The sequence below is a fragment of the Oxyura jamaicensis genome, chromosome 5, assembly GCF_011077185.1.
Source record: "Oxyura jamaicensis isolate SHBP4307 breed ruddy duck chromosome 5, BPBGC_Ojam_1.0, whole genome shotgun sequence".
Lineage (NCBI taxonomy): Eukaryota > Metazoa > Chordata > Aves > Anseriformes > Anatidae > Oxyura > Oxyura jamaicensis.
In genome coordinates, this window is record NC_048897.1 from 22,938,510 (window position 1) to 22,952,968 (window position 14,459).

A 14,459-nucleotide genomic window follows, 5' to 3' on the forward strand; every position below is an offset into this window, starting at 1 on the left:
CCAGGGATGGGGACTCCACCACTTCCCTGGGCAGCCTATTCCAGTGACTAACAACCCGTTCAGTAAAGAAGTTCTTCCTAATATCCAACCTAAACTTCCCCTGGCGCAACTTTAGCCCATTCCCCCTGGTCCTGTCACCAGGCACGTGGGAGAACAGGCCAACCCCCACCTCGCTACAGCCTCCCTTCAGGTACCTGTAGAGTGCAATAAGGTCACCCCTGAGCCTCCTCTTCTCCAGGCTGAACAAGCCCAGCTCCCTCAGCCGCTCCTCGTAAGACTTGTTCTCCAGACCCCTCACCAGCTTCGTAGCCCTTCTCTGGACTCTCTCGAGCACCTCCATGTCCTTCTTGTAGCGAGGGGCCCTACCCAAAGAACTCATTGTGGTGTCCGAGAAGTACTTTGGGAAAGCCATAAAAGTCTGCCTGGCAATCAGGCATTTCTCAAGGTGCCAGGTCGAGATTATGCATACATCCTTAATTTAGCCGTTGGTTAATAACACATCATTGCTAAACTGCAACCTTCAAAAGAGCCTCCTAATATAACTTTGCAATGAATATCCTCGGTGTGATTTTCAAAAAAAGGTTGAAGAAAAATCAATAGGGTGTAGTCTCTGAGGCTTCGAAGATGTGCTGACAGCTCTAAAGCAAGGCAGCTGTGCCAGGAAGGCTCTCTGCCAGGGATTTCTCTGTGGTCTGTCTGTAGAGGGCTGATATCCTTGAGCAAGGCCACCCGGTGTCAACTGCTTCTAACCACAGCCTCCTGCCTACCGAGTGAATAAAACAAACATCACGGTGTTAGTTAGGTGTGGGGAGATGAGTTAGATGGAGACCTAGGAAGGGCAGAGGCAGCTCGGTTTTGTTTAGCTCCAGGGAACTTGCACCTGCTCCTCACCTCCTGCACCGAATGTCTGGCAGATCAGTCCTGGGGGTGAGGGTGGGATGTGCTGGCAGTAGGAATGCCTCTGACATACCCTACAATAAACGATGTACTGAATTTGGCTGCTTTTCCTATGTTGTTCTACTTCCCAGCCATTTCCTACATTGCAGACCCCCAGTATCCCCACAGCAGGGGATGCTAGAAGAAACTGGGCACTTTCAGCAGGAGTTGGGTGGCACCTGGAGCTCCACACCACAGGCTCCACTTACCTCAAGCCTGGTGTATTTGTGTCATGTCATGAATAATTCACCGTCCTGAGTCCTGGATGGAGCCCCAAGGCCAAACCACAGCTTCCCAACCCTCTCAAGGTGGTGCTAGGTGGTGGGACAGCCCTGCAGGGGTGCATGAAAGGGTCTGGTCGGAGCTCTCTGGGCCAGAGATTGCCTCCTCGTGAGCCCCAGCTGCGACCAGCCCCTCGGCTGCCACTGCACAGCCGAGCCCCTGGCTCCCCTGGGATGGCAGAGCCGGGCAGGCATTGCCCAGCGAGCATCGCCCTGCTCTGCCACGAGAGGCTGGGGACCGACGGACAGAGCAAGCCCAGAACTGGTGCCTGTAAGCCTGAGAGATGGCTGAGCAGGGTGGGAGCAGAGGGTGGACGGACCCCCTGGACGTCCATCTGCATATTCAGGAGCCATTCCCAGCCGGTTGGCTGCTTCCAGCCACCCCACTCCCTCTTTAAAGGACCTGAGCACAGCAGGAGGACGCACTGGGGTGGCCTCTCCAGCATCCCACAGCACCCAGCACGCTGTCCTCAGGGCTCCCCGCGCCCGGCCAGCCCAGGTGAGTGGGGCTGAGGGGGGTGAGCAGCTCAGGCTGGGGTCCTTGGATGGAGACAGAGGGGATGGGGCAGCTCGGGAGGGCTCTTGAGGGGGATTTGCAGCGCTGGAGGGGCAGCAGGCTGCTCCGTGCCTGGCTCTTCCAGCGAGGGGTGGCTGGGCAGCCTGCGTGGGGTTGCTCCCATTTCGGGGAGGACATGCCTGGTTGCTTTTCTGAGTAGCTTTGTTTTGCTCCTTGGTCTTTTTCTTCAGTTCAGAGGAGCCTCAGGTTCTTTTTAGTGTTTCGGAAGACAGCGCTGGTGAAGGCTGGCAGTAATAGCACCCATCTGTTAACTCGGCAGGGAAAGGGCTCCATCAGTGGGAGCAGTTTGCGTGGGGCAGGACCTCCTGGGCAGGGCATTTTGGCAGGCTCTGAATGTAGAGCAATGCCTGGAAGCCCCTCACCTTCAGTCCCCTTCTGTCCTCTGTCCTGAGGCTTCCCATGCCTGCAGCAAACTGGAGCCTCTCCTTGGGGCTGTGGTGGCCAGGGACTATGGGTTTTGCTCCCACTCCCCACATCTGTGTGGGGAGGCAGCAGTTCAGGTGCTGGAAAGCTTAGCCAAGCTGAGGGCTCATCTGCAGCTCTGAGTCTGTGGGGAATCCTTTGCCCTGGGTTCCTGGGACTGGAGAGCTTCAGAGTAAGGAGCTGGCAAGGACCCTGACCCTGCTTTTGAACACAAAAGAGGTGAGGAGTCATGACACAGCAAGTGCCAAAAGGTGTTTCTGTAACAACAATGCATCAAAAAGTGAGGCTCCAGGACCAGCTTTCTTGTGCCCATGGCATGTGGAAAGACTTATGGGTGGATTAAATATATGAATACATGGCATTTGCTGTGTGCCTTTGGGAAGGCAGCTGGTAGACCAAGGAACAGCACGCAGTGATCCCGAGAGCTGCCAGCACCCGACCCTCACGCTGGCCTCAGGCAGAGTGAGCAGTCAGACCGCTAGGAAAATGAAATCCTAATGGTTAGGAGAGAGCGGAGACACCATGGGAGAGCAACAAACGCTGTCAGACAACGCAGAACACGCTTGGTTTGTCAAGATGAGCTGGCTGAAGGGACACAGACGAGCCCTGTGGCAGAGAGGCTTAAAGACCTCTCAAGCTGAAGGCTGGTGCTGAGCATCGGCAGGGTGGCTGCCCTCGGTGCTGGGCATTGCTGGGTGGGTGCAGCGGTGCTGAGCTCAAAGCTGGCTGCAGGTCTCGGGGCAGCAGGACTGAAGTCAGCAGTTCCCTCTGCGCAGAGAGCTGCCACTCCAAAGGATGGAGCAGCAGCAGGGAGAATTCAGAGAGGCGTGACAGAGGCGGGGAGCAGGGTGTCTGTGTGTACTGAGGTGACAGGACGGTGATTTACAGGAGAGGCAAGCCCGAGGACCCACACTGGGGTGATGAGTCGTGATGTGCAGTTTACAAAAGGTAGAGCTACTCTCCCAAACACTGGCCTGGCCTAAGGGCTGTTCAAAGAAGGGCAACCTGCTACAAAACAGTGAGTAGAAACGTTTTCTACACTGCTCGGCAGCCTGGGGGACTTGCTGTAAAGAGAACAGGCACGGGACAGGAGATTAATAGGGTTGAAAGTCATCAGCCATTTCTGGGCATAGGAAAAAGAACCTCAGGCACTTTAAAGATGCCTGGAAAAGACATAGACCTCAGGTATGGAAAGCTACTGCTAATTAACGTGGTTGATGAGGAAGCATCCCATAGGGATTTTTACTCCGTAATGGCCCAGGATGTGAGCTTTTGCTCCTCCTTTTGCAAAGCTGTCAGAACAAGCGAGTGAAGGAGGTGCCTGCCTGCCTGCACCCAACATGACAATTTTAAGCCTGGGCCTGCTGGCTCGGGAGTTTTCTTATTCCCTGGTAATCCCCATCCCCACCCCTTTTACTCTGTGTTTTAACAAGCCTTTAGCAGCACCGTTTTGTGGTAGCTTCAGCATCCCAGCGGCCACACTACGCTGTCCCTGACCCCAGCCCTTGCCGTGCCCAGCCCTGTGGGAGGCAGATGCTGCCCATCTCCGTGCCCTGGGGGCTCTGGCAGCTCCATGCCACGAACGCCTCCACCGAGGTTTCTGTCCCTGTGCCCGGGCACCCTGCCAGTGCCCAGGAGCACCTGAAAGCACCTTTGCCCAGGCGCACCTTGAGGAGGGCTCTGTCTGGTGCTCTCTGTCCTTGTACCAGAGTCCACTGGCCCAAAGGGGAGTTTGCCAGCAGTGAGCTCCCTTTCTGCTTATCTCCCTGAGCCCGTGCCTTGCACATACTCCCGAGGCACCCGTTTCCTTGGGGGCGGGGGAGATGTTTTGTATTTAAAGCCATTGCAGTGTTTATGGAGAAGCTAAAGTCAAGGCACGGTGAGACAGATCTCCAACCCTTCCCAGGGACACGGCTGTGGTGCAGGAAATCCTTGCTGTTGGGCACATCCAGGACCAAAATTTTTGAAGTGGGCTCCAGACACCGTGAATGCTCACAGTCAGCAGCCAGCACCCTCCTCACGTGTTTTACAGCACCTGGAGATTTCTGTGCCTCAGTCCCCTGGATTTTGCAGGATTTTTGCACTGGGAATCTGTGAGGAAAATCTCTGTCCACATGCATGGAGGGAGGCTGTGTCCGGTCTTCCTGAGTGATGTTTCTTGCTCTTTCTTCAGCTCCTTGCCTCTAGCTGGCCGAAACCTCGAACTCCTGGGACGCCTGCCAGCCCGTCACTGGAAATGATCCCTTACCAGCTGCAGGGCACCCCTCCGGTGTCCAGGCGGAAAGATGACCCAACGGACGGCAGGAGGGCCCCTGAGCAGGACAGACACCCTGCTGCCTCAGGGCATGGCCGGGGGCTGAAAACAGAGCCCTGTTTCCATAGGGACCCTCTGTTGTCTTCCCCCAGTGTGTCCCTCGTGTCACAGCTCCTCAGCCACACGGTGGTTAGCAGGAGCCTGGACCCCTGCACCGTTTTCCCTTCCTCACGGCCAGTGGGGCTGCCCCAGGGCTATGAGCTCGGTGCACCTCCTGGAGAAGGAGCACAAGCCCTGGCTCTCACCAGGACTCGTGCCCTGGCTCCTGTGCCCTGTGCCGGTGACAGGGAGCTGCTCTCAGACGAGCACCTCCGAGCCAAGCGGGCTAGGGTGGAGAGCATCATCCAAGGCATGAGCCTCCCACCGACGCCACAAGCCCCTGATACTGGCATGGAGGGAGGTTTGGGGCAGGACAGGGAGAAGGGCACTGAGATGTCCTGGGAGGGCAAGAGGAAGCCGAGGGTGTCCCAGCCGCAGCGGGGCGCGGGGGTGGCCGGGCGAGGGGCACCCAGCGGGGGCAGCCCCCATGCTGCGGGGTGCCAGCAGCTGAAGGAGCAGCTCTGCTTTCTGGAGCAGCAGCTGCGGTGGCTTCAGGAGAGGTTCTCCCAGGTGTGTGACCCTGGGGATGCTGCCCAGACCCAGGGAGGTGCTGAGAAGGCACAGCCGCTGGCTGGGAAGGCTGGGGACAGACCGGACAGGGATGGTGCTGCTGCCGCCCGCCATCCACACAAAGCTGCTCCCTGGGGGAGCACCCCAGAGGCGGATGGGCCCGACGGGACGCAGGAGGATGAGGGGAGAGGCGATGCAGGCGGCCTGCCCTCAGCAGCCAGGGTCATCTCGCAGGCGCTGAAGCACGAGCTGGCCGGGGTGACGTCCCGCGTGGTGGACTCTGTCCTCACCAGCATGTGGCCGAAGGCAGCCGGCCACCTCCTGCAGCAGCACCCGGGGCCAGGGGCGGGTGCCAGGGGAGACCATTTTCCTGCTGGGAAATGCAGAAAACCCCTTGCTAAGTCATCCCCCATGGGCACACTGTGCTCTCCCCCACCTGAGGCACCATCACTACCCTCAGGGAAGAGCCTGAGCCCTCACACCAGCTCCTTCAGCCCCAGGGTGGTCAGAAACCCCCACCAGGCACCCAGTGTGGGTTACACACTGGGCTCAGCCGTCCCCTCGGCGCAGGAGGGCCGGCTGCTGGGCCAGCTGCTGGGCTACGGCCACTGGGGGAGCCCCCCTGCCCCACAGAAGTGTCCCCCCGAGGCCCCGGACCCTCACTGGGGAGCCACCAGGCTGCGGCCGTCGGCGGTGAGGCAGCAGCGGTGCCCCCTGCCCCTGGGCCCCGGCGAGGAGGACGGGGACGGGGCGCCCTTCGCCCCCACCCATGTATCCTTTGGGGCCTGCCCATGGCCTCCCTCGTCCCTGCACACGCAGTGGGCTGGCTGGGGGCTGCTGGAGACAGGCTGCCAAGGCGGTTGATGCCCAATTCCTGTCAGTGTTCAGGAGAACGCCCTCAGTAATCTGCTTTAACTTCTGGTCAGCCCTGAAGTGGTCAGGCAGCTGGAGGAGATGATTTTGGAGGGCCCTTCCAACTGGGCTGCTCTGTTTGTGCTAAACACCAGCAGCACTTCGTTACGGTGTGGGCTGAGGAGCGCTGGCACGGGCTGCCCAGAGGCTGTGGGGTCTCTTCCTTGGAGACCTTCAAAAGCCACCTGGACGTGGTCCTGGGTGCCTTGCTCTGGGTGGCCTTGCTGGAGCAGGCGTGGGACCTGGTGACCTCCAGAGGTCCCTGCCAGCCTCAGCCCTCCCGTGATGCCAGGCGTGGGGATGGGTTTTGGCAGGCGAGCCCGGGGCTGCTGCGTGCTGGCTTTCCTTGACCCTGAGACGCACCCAGGAGGCGCTGACCCCTGGCCACCTGAAGAAGGCCAAGCTGATGTTCTTCTTCACCCGCTACCCCAGCTCCACTCTGCTGAGGTCCTACTTCCTCGACGTGCAGGTAGAGCTGCTGTGGGACGCGGGGTGCCGGGAGGGACCTGTGGCGGGTGGGATTTTGGTGCTGGTTTGCTGAGACGCCGGTTCTTCCCCCTACCCCCGGCAGTTCAGCCGCTGCATCACCTCCCAGCTCATCAAATGGTTCAGCAACTTCCGCGAGTTTTACTACATCCAGGTGGAGAAGTTCGCCCGGCAGGCCCTGCTCGAGGGCGTCGCGGATGCCGGAGCCCTACGGGTCTCGCGGGACTCGGAGCTCTTCCGTGCCCTCAACACACACTACAACAAGGGGAACGACTTCCAGGTGAGGGGTGTGGGCTGGGACATGGGGCTGTCGGTGCCCACCCGCCCCGGTACCCCCTGCCCATCTCTCCACAGGTGCCCGGGCGCTTCCTGGAGGTGGCCAGCCTGACGCTGCAGGAATTCTTCAGCGCCGTCAGGGCAGGCAAGGACGCTGACCCCTCCTGGAAGAAACCCATTTACAAAATCATCTCCAAACTGGACAGCCACATCCCTGACGTGTTTAAAGCCGTGGGATGCTCCCAGGAGCTGCTCCGCAGTTGATCCGCCGTGCAAGGGGACTGAGAATTTTTTGGGTAACCGCTGGTGGGGTGGGGGAGAGGCTGGTTGGGCTGCACAACTCCCAGGCGCAGCTTCTGGCATCCATTATTCTATTTTCTCTCCGTCCTAAAAGACAGCCTCCTAGGGTGAGGTCTGCTGCTCACCCCAGGCACCAGGATTTTATGCGGTGTGTTTTATTTGGCTGCTCAAGCCTGGTGCCAGAGAGCCACGGAGGGACAGAGGGAGAGGAAGCCAATAGCTTGGAGCCTGGGAAATGGCTGGTCTCCAGGCCCCGCTCCAGCTTCCCCTGGGACCCGGGACAAGCCACCTTCCTCCTCATTTCCAGAGGGCTGCAAATCAGGGCAGACAGCCTGTTTTTGTTTATAAAGCAGGCAGAGGTCCCAACAGTGGGCAAAGTTTTCTTGGCACGGCAGCCCAGCATGCTGTGCCCGCCCCAGCAGCACTCCTAGGGCCTGGTCCAGATACAACACAACAGCGTCCAAAGAAAACATCTGGTGAATTCCAGCAGCCCATGAGAATGGCTGGCCGTGCCTTGGGGATGTAAAACTGTGTGTCATAGCTGGCACAAACAGCCCCCTCCCCTGCTTCCCCCTGCGCTGTGGAGGAGCTGAAGCTGGGCAGCGTGACTTCTGGTGGAAAATGACGAGGAGTGATCACCCACCACTACCATGTAAGCTGTTCCTGCTGGCCTGGCAGGTTGCAGTCCTGTTCCTGCAGAAGTGTAAGCCAAAGGACATCGCTGTTTGCTGTGGCTGGGACTAAGTGGCTGCTTTTCCACCAGGTGAGGTGTTTTGCTCTCCCGTCCAGGCAGAGGAAGCGGTGGGGGAAGGCAACACACCTGGTGGAAAGGCTGTGAAGAGGAGCAGGAGGAAGGCTCAGAGAGGGGAGCAACCATGCAAATATGTATGGGCAACAGTATCCTTGAGCAAAAAGCCTTGGGAAAAGTAGGGCTGGGAAGGGGTCAGGACAGCGCTGGGTGTGCTGCAGGGTGCAAGGAAAATCCAGGCGGCAGCGTCAGAGGAGCGCACAGGGAGACCTGCAGGCAGGGTGCCTGTGGTAAGGAAGCCACGGCAGGGCGGGATGGGTTCTCCTACATTGGGGCAGTTTTACTGTGGCCCTTTGCCATCAGAAGTGGGGCTAGCCACATTTCCTGACTGCATTTGTATGTTAATTGCTTGAGGTTTGTATGTTTTACCACCCTAGCTCCAAATTTACTCAATCCACTTTTAAATAAATGCATAGTTGAGACTTTACGTCCCCAGAGACCTATCTGATAACTTTTCCTCTAACATTTTACCTTGGGAATTTCATACATTTTGTTGGGGAAAAAAATAACACCACGAGAGAAGGGCTTACTCCTGCTGCCAGCATTCCTGTGGGGCTGAACCACCCTGGCTATCACACACACTCATGTAAACCCACAACCTCACCCCAGGGCCTCAGGTCAATCTGCTGCAAACTCAGCAGCCAGCAGGAGGATGAGAAACCATGGGCTGGAAGCAGAGAAACCTATCCCAAAGCTGACAGGTGCCGGATTCAAATGTCCATCACCTGAGAAGTGCTGCTGGTGACACCATGAATGACATGGCTGTGACATTCCTGCAGGCAGCGAGCGCTGCAGAGCTGCAGCAGTGCATCAGGTAGGCAAAACGGGCACCACTGGAACATGAAATGACAGCCTGGCTCAGGGAAGGCATTAATGCATTTTCGGGGGGCTGTAGCTAAACCATTTAGGGGATGTAAGATAGAGGTTTAGTGGAGACATGCTGTTGGAACAGATCCCTTTGGCACGTAGTCCCCGGGGGAAGGAGGTTCTTGCGCAGGCCAGTTGCTTCCCTGCTAATGAGAGTTTATGGGTGCCAGTGAAGCTGCAGAGGTACTGCTGCAAACCACAGAATGGTTGGCAGGGACCTCTGGAAGCCATCTGGTCCAACCCTGCTTGAGCAGGGCCACCTAGGATCACGTCCAGGTGGCTTCTGAAGATGTTCAAGAAGGGGAGAGGCCATGGCCTCTCTGGGCTGCCTGTGCCAGTGCTCCATCACCTGCATAGTAAAGACGTATCCTGCACCAGTTGCCCTTTGGCTGTGATGAGTATCTTGTAGCCATGTGTTGAGTTTTACCCACGCAGGAAAAAAAACAAACAAACAAACAAAAAAAAACAACAAAACCACCAGGCTAGAATGACTCTGAAGAAATGTGGGTTTTGGTGGCTGCGCTCTGTTGACGGTATGGTGTGTATTTTCGTACAGACTACTGGTGTCCAACACATAGCAAGTAGTTAGCAACTGAAGACAAACAGGTGCTTGCCACATGGAGATTTCTAATAGCAAAGTGTGTGTACTTACAGGGCTGGGGGGAAAAGGAAGAGATGGTGCCCACCGTGATGATGGTAGTGACCCCTACACTTGGGTGGTTGTGCAAGTTCCACAATTATCCACTGAAACAATGGGTAGCACACTCACCTCCTGCTGACTTGGTTTCCACTTTTTTAAAAGAAGAGTCCATTCTTTCCACCTATCCAAATGCCCATGGTATATGCAAAAACAAACAAACAAACAAACAAAAAACCATACCACCCAGAGCCAGCAGTAACTGCCTGCTCTGGGAACAGGTCCTCAGGGCTGTCCTGCTACATTTCTAATTGCATTCGTAATCCATCCACAGCAACATGCCCAGCCCACACAGCTAACAATAGCAGAGACCACCGAGAGCTAAATATTGCTACTCCCTTGCCTCTGGGCTCCTAAGTGTCCTGTAGCAGCTGGAAGAGGGAGATGTGACCACATTCACATATTGAGAGCCTTTAGTACTTGTGTATGTTATTACTTATCGCAAGGACTCTCATTACTCACGTACAACTAATTACAGCTTGAGGAAGTCCCTGCTGAACGTTCAGCCCATGTGCCATAATAGCTTGGGGAGGAGACTCTGACAAGCAATGAACCATCTCAGGTTTTTCTGTACTGCTGCTGAAGGCTTGGACCTGTTTGCTGTGACTGAACCAGTGCTAGAGGTTCCCAGCTCAAGCAGAGGTTCTTGAAAAGGCCCTTCCCTCAAATGCCCATCGTGGACAGTGCAGCTTGCTCCAGGTGCACATCCCCCTGTAAGCCAGCAGCTCAGGCTCGTGAAATACTAGCCACAGTTGCTGTCCTGCTATGCGCACTGGAAGGACAGATGAATCCAGCTGGTGGAGCAGCACCCACGGCTTGGTACAAGCCAAGGCCCACGTCGCTATCAACTTCTTTATCATTTTTGTAACATCCAAACATTACACAGATCTAAGGAGCGAGCGTTGTTTTCTCCCTTTGAGATCAGTTGTCACATGCACAGTAAGCAATCACACCTACCATCGGTCTCTGCAGTATTTTCATATACTTCCCAAATTTAGCAACTTGTTTTTTAGCACTCGAGTAGCGGTTCAGAGGGTGATTTTCACTGTGTATATTAGCATAAAACACCACTCTGGGGTTTGCTATTCCAATAAAATCTGCGCCGCAAATGCTTTCTGGGGCTACTTCTTGTTGTGTACTAAGCAACTGCAACCACACAGCAGTAAGCCTAATTGGCATGAGCCAAACCCGGCAGCCTCCCCGCTGGTGTTTATTGCCCAGGCTTTTACAGCTTTCTTTGTAGTTGTTCTGCTAGATTAAGAAGGATCAGCCTTAAAAGTGTCAGCCTGTAATGAACAGGTTCAATCTTACTGTCTTACCACAATTGCAGAAAATAAGAAGCTAAAAGCAAGCGCAGAACTTAAAAGCTTGAAGTAAAGCACGAAAAATACAAGATCAAGGAAAAAAAATGAAACGTGAAGTTTTTACTGTACTTCCCAAAACATGTCACGTGTCGTTCCATAGCTTTACACAAAGTACAGAAATTATAAAAAAAATACTTTGTATTCCTTTAATAAACTAGCTAAGGCAAATATCTGAACACATATATGCACATATACATACATATACTCCTCTCTCTCTTTAAAAAGTCCTCACTGGGGTCTCAGAACATAATACTCAACAGCCTAAGCAATCATTTTCCCTTTCCAGTTGCCAAGTCTGTAAGTAAGGAACAGGAAAGAATAAGGACAACCTTTTGCAGACAAGGTGAACTGATGGCCAAGGGAGAAGTGTGCCAGCCCTACGCACCTGTGCATCTACTGAGCCCCCATCCTGTGCTCAAACACAAACAATTACAAAGGCTCTTCTTAAATAAAACACTTTAGGAATAGTAGCTACAGTTACAAAAATATAATGTCTTATAAACTGTATATTTAAAAGCCACAGCACTCTCCTGTCCTGAGCAGCCCTTATAAAGTAGAATTTAATCTGTTCATGTTCAGAAGTGTCGCAGGCTGGGATCTTGAGGCCAAACAGCAGCAAAACCAGATCATTTCAGCTTTGACAATCCATGGCCCAACTGAGACTTCTCAGTTTGTTGCATTTCTTCCATGGAAAGCCACGACTCAAGCACAGCATGGCGAAGCTGGCACTGAACTCTGTGTGCTTGTTACTGTGCTCCTCACATACCCTTTGGGTAGGGTGCAAGTGCCCCAGAAGAACCATTAGAAAATGTATTTTGTACTCAGGGCTGGGCAGTGCAATCGAGCCATGTGAATCTGTCACGAACAGCTGCTGGAACCGAGAGCAGACGTTTCTGGTGAGAACAGGGCCTAGCAGAGCAGCACGTGGGAGCTGGAAACACCACCGAGGTGAGCACAGTCCATTCTCTGAGCGGCCTCTATTCACGACACGGGGTCCTGGCTTCCCAAGCCATAGCAGGAGTGTTTGACTGGTGACAAATCTTCTGTTTTGGGAACTTCACAGAGCTTTGATTAGTAATTGGAAGTAAAGGAGTGACAACACGGTACTCACCCATCTGTCAGCACTTCGCTGGAGTGTAAGCATCTTCTGTCCCACAACGTGATGAGGATGCTGGCAGCAGTGCTCTCTATCTGAACTGGCATGCAAATCAGGGAAACAAAATCCATTCAGATGGCGGGTAAACTCATAAAGATGCCTGCATTTCATTTTTAAAACGGGTGCGTATACTCTGGAAGCAATTGTCCCTGAACACTCTTCTTGAGCAGCTACTACGAGGAAGACTGCAGTGGCACAGCACATGTTGGGTGCTGAAGAAATTGGTGCCACGTGAACTCTCCAGCAACCGAGACAAAAATGCAGGATCCTCCTTCTCCCGAGCTGGTGTCAGCTTGTTTCCATATAACTGTGCTGAGTAATTCAAACAAGAAGACAGCAATTTCTTCCCTTACGTGCTCAAACACCAGTGGCCATCCTCCTACCTTCTAACAGCCCACAGTCTGTCTGCATCAATGCGCGTCGCACAGCAACCTACTGACGGTATTGAGTTACTCAGATCACCACGATTCTGTGGCCATTCGCTCCCAATTTTACTGGTTAAACAAAAGCAAGTTTTGCTTTCAACTGCGTCATGAATCACAGCCAGCCCTGATGTAGGTACATCCCAACTGCAACGCGCAAGATCCGTTTCTTTACGGGTGCTGACGACTAAGGCCTCAGTCAGTCGGTAGGCTGGCAGTTACCATCAGGAGGTCTCACTGCCCTTAGTGCTTCTGTACGGCCTGTTACAGAAGCCACAACCAGCCGCCAGCCTCAGAGCCCCGCAGAAGTTGCTCTCTGGAAAGCAGCAGCAGCCTTTGCAGAGCAGCTCCTCTCTTTGCAAATGATGCTGGAGCCAGTGGGGAAAGTGTTCCTCGGGAGCATGGCACTGACACCACCTGAAAGCAGTGTGTAATGTCCCCAAAGTCTTTTCTTGAGTATTTACAGGCGCTTGCGCAGTCCCTAGAACATGCTCCAGCAATCCAAGGATTTTGATAGTTGGAGAGTTTGCAAAATTCTGTTCACCACCTCCCAGACCTTTTCCTACGGGCATTCTGGTGCCAGTTCAATTGCCTTTAGTCAGTATACTACTGAACGCTCACGTCTTTGCAAGCAGTAAGTGGTTTCTTCCACTGGAAAAAGACCATAGCGTTAAGAGCCCCACACCCGAAGCACAACAACGCACACTGGGAGCTAAAGCTGAGGAAGGATCCTCAGACATACACAGCAACAGCAGCTCTGAGAGCTGGGGGAGAGGAAGGTGGAGAGGATGGATAAACACAAATACTGTAAGATGTGACTCTCATCATGCAGGTGTAAATCAGAAATCTGCAGAGGTAATGGAGTTATGACAAGGTAAACATGGTGCTACAAAAAAAAAATCAGGCCCTACATATAGAAAACCTACACACACAAGTCCTAAATCCAAATAAAAATAAAGGAGCACTGAGATTAACAGAGAGAAAGGTTTTACACAGAAACCTCCTTAAAGCCTTTTTTCCTTTTTTTTTTTTTTTTCTTTAACCAAACTCAAACTTACTTTTAAAGCCTATTTTCACCAAACCCAGTGACAGTGACATCAACAAAAAAAAAATAACCAAACAAAAAAATCTCAGCTGGTAACAGTACAAGTGAAAAAATGGGAGGCCAACTACTACTAAACATATTTTTCTCCAAGATCACCAAGAGCAGCATTTTAAATGCTATGCTATTTCAAAACCTTTGTCTTTCAGCAAAGAAAGTCAGCAAAACAAGGAATCTGAATTCCAGTTCTTACTTTTTCACCGCATACTTCTACACTTCTGTAATTTCCAGAATTCTTTAAAATATCGTTCAGTCTTGATTGTGTTAACTGATATAATCTTTGCCAGGGAAGATGACTGTTTGTAGAATTCGTAAATAATTTTAACTACTTTAAACTTAACTGCAATTAAAGCACCAGAGGCCTTCCTTTTCCACAACTAGTGAATCAAAAATAGGGAACAACGAAACCAGCAATATTTAAAAAGAAGAAAGCAATCAATTGCAGAAAGTTGATATTTTTTCTATGATATGTGGACTCCATCTGTCCATTCAGATATACCGAACTCTATACCGTTTCAGGTCTATAGGACTTGACACAAATGGGGTGGGGAGTGGATAAATCATACAGACTGAAACTAGAGAAGTGACAGAGGGGAAGGTGCTGGAGGCCAATCCCAGCTGGACTGGACTCATCCGGACAGAGAACTGAACATAAAGACAATCAATTTCAGCATCACACATTTATTTTTGTTTTATATGACATACACGAGGTGGATCGTACATTTGTTCATGACCTGCGGAAAAATGCAGAAAGCATAGAAAAGATAATTAACCTAACTGGACATCAGGAGAGAGGTACTCCATTTGTATCTCCTGTACATCTACACTTACAAGTAGCTTCTGCTGTTGAAAAAGAAACTTTCCTCATATTGATGTACATAGACACGGACAGATTAACATAAAAGAAATGTCAAAATAGTCCAGAGAAG

The 14,459-nt window shown here is 53.0% G+C and overlaps 1 protein-coding gene across 1 annotated transcript; it reads left to right on the forward strand.

Annotated features, from left to right (window-relative positions):
• Nucleotides 1–4,453: 4,453 nt before the first annotated feature.
• Nucleotides 4,454–7,665, forward strand: PROX2 (prospero homeobox 2). The gene is made up of 4 exons (XM_035328981.1): nt 4,454–5,911; nt 6,420–6,521; nt 6,624–6,818; nt 6,893–7,665. The coding sequence occupies exons 1-4, from the start codon at nt 4,454–4,456 to the stop codon at nt 7,076–7,078; spliced, it is 1,941 nt and encodes a 646-aa protein (XP_035184872.1). The 3' UTR covers nt 7,079–7,665.
• The last annotated feature ends 6,794 nt before the right edge of the window (nt 7,666–14,459 follow it).

Coding starts and splice junctions, on each gene's coding strand:
- PROX2 (XM_035328981.1), top strand. CDS start 4,454: ATGATCCCTTACCAGCTGCAGGGCACCCCTCCGGTGTCCAGGCGGAAA. Junction 6,522..6,623: donor CCTACTTCCTCGACGTGCAG/GTAGAGCTGCTG, acceptor TACCCCCGGCAG/TTCAGCCGCTGCATCACCTC. Junction 6,819..6,892: donor ACAAGGGGAACGACTTCCAG/GTGAGGGGTGTG, acceptor ATCTCTCCACAG/GTGCCCGGGCGCTTCCTGGA.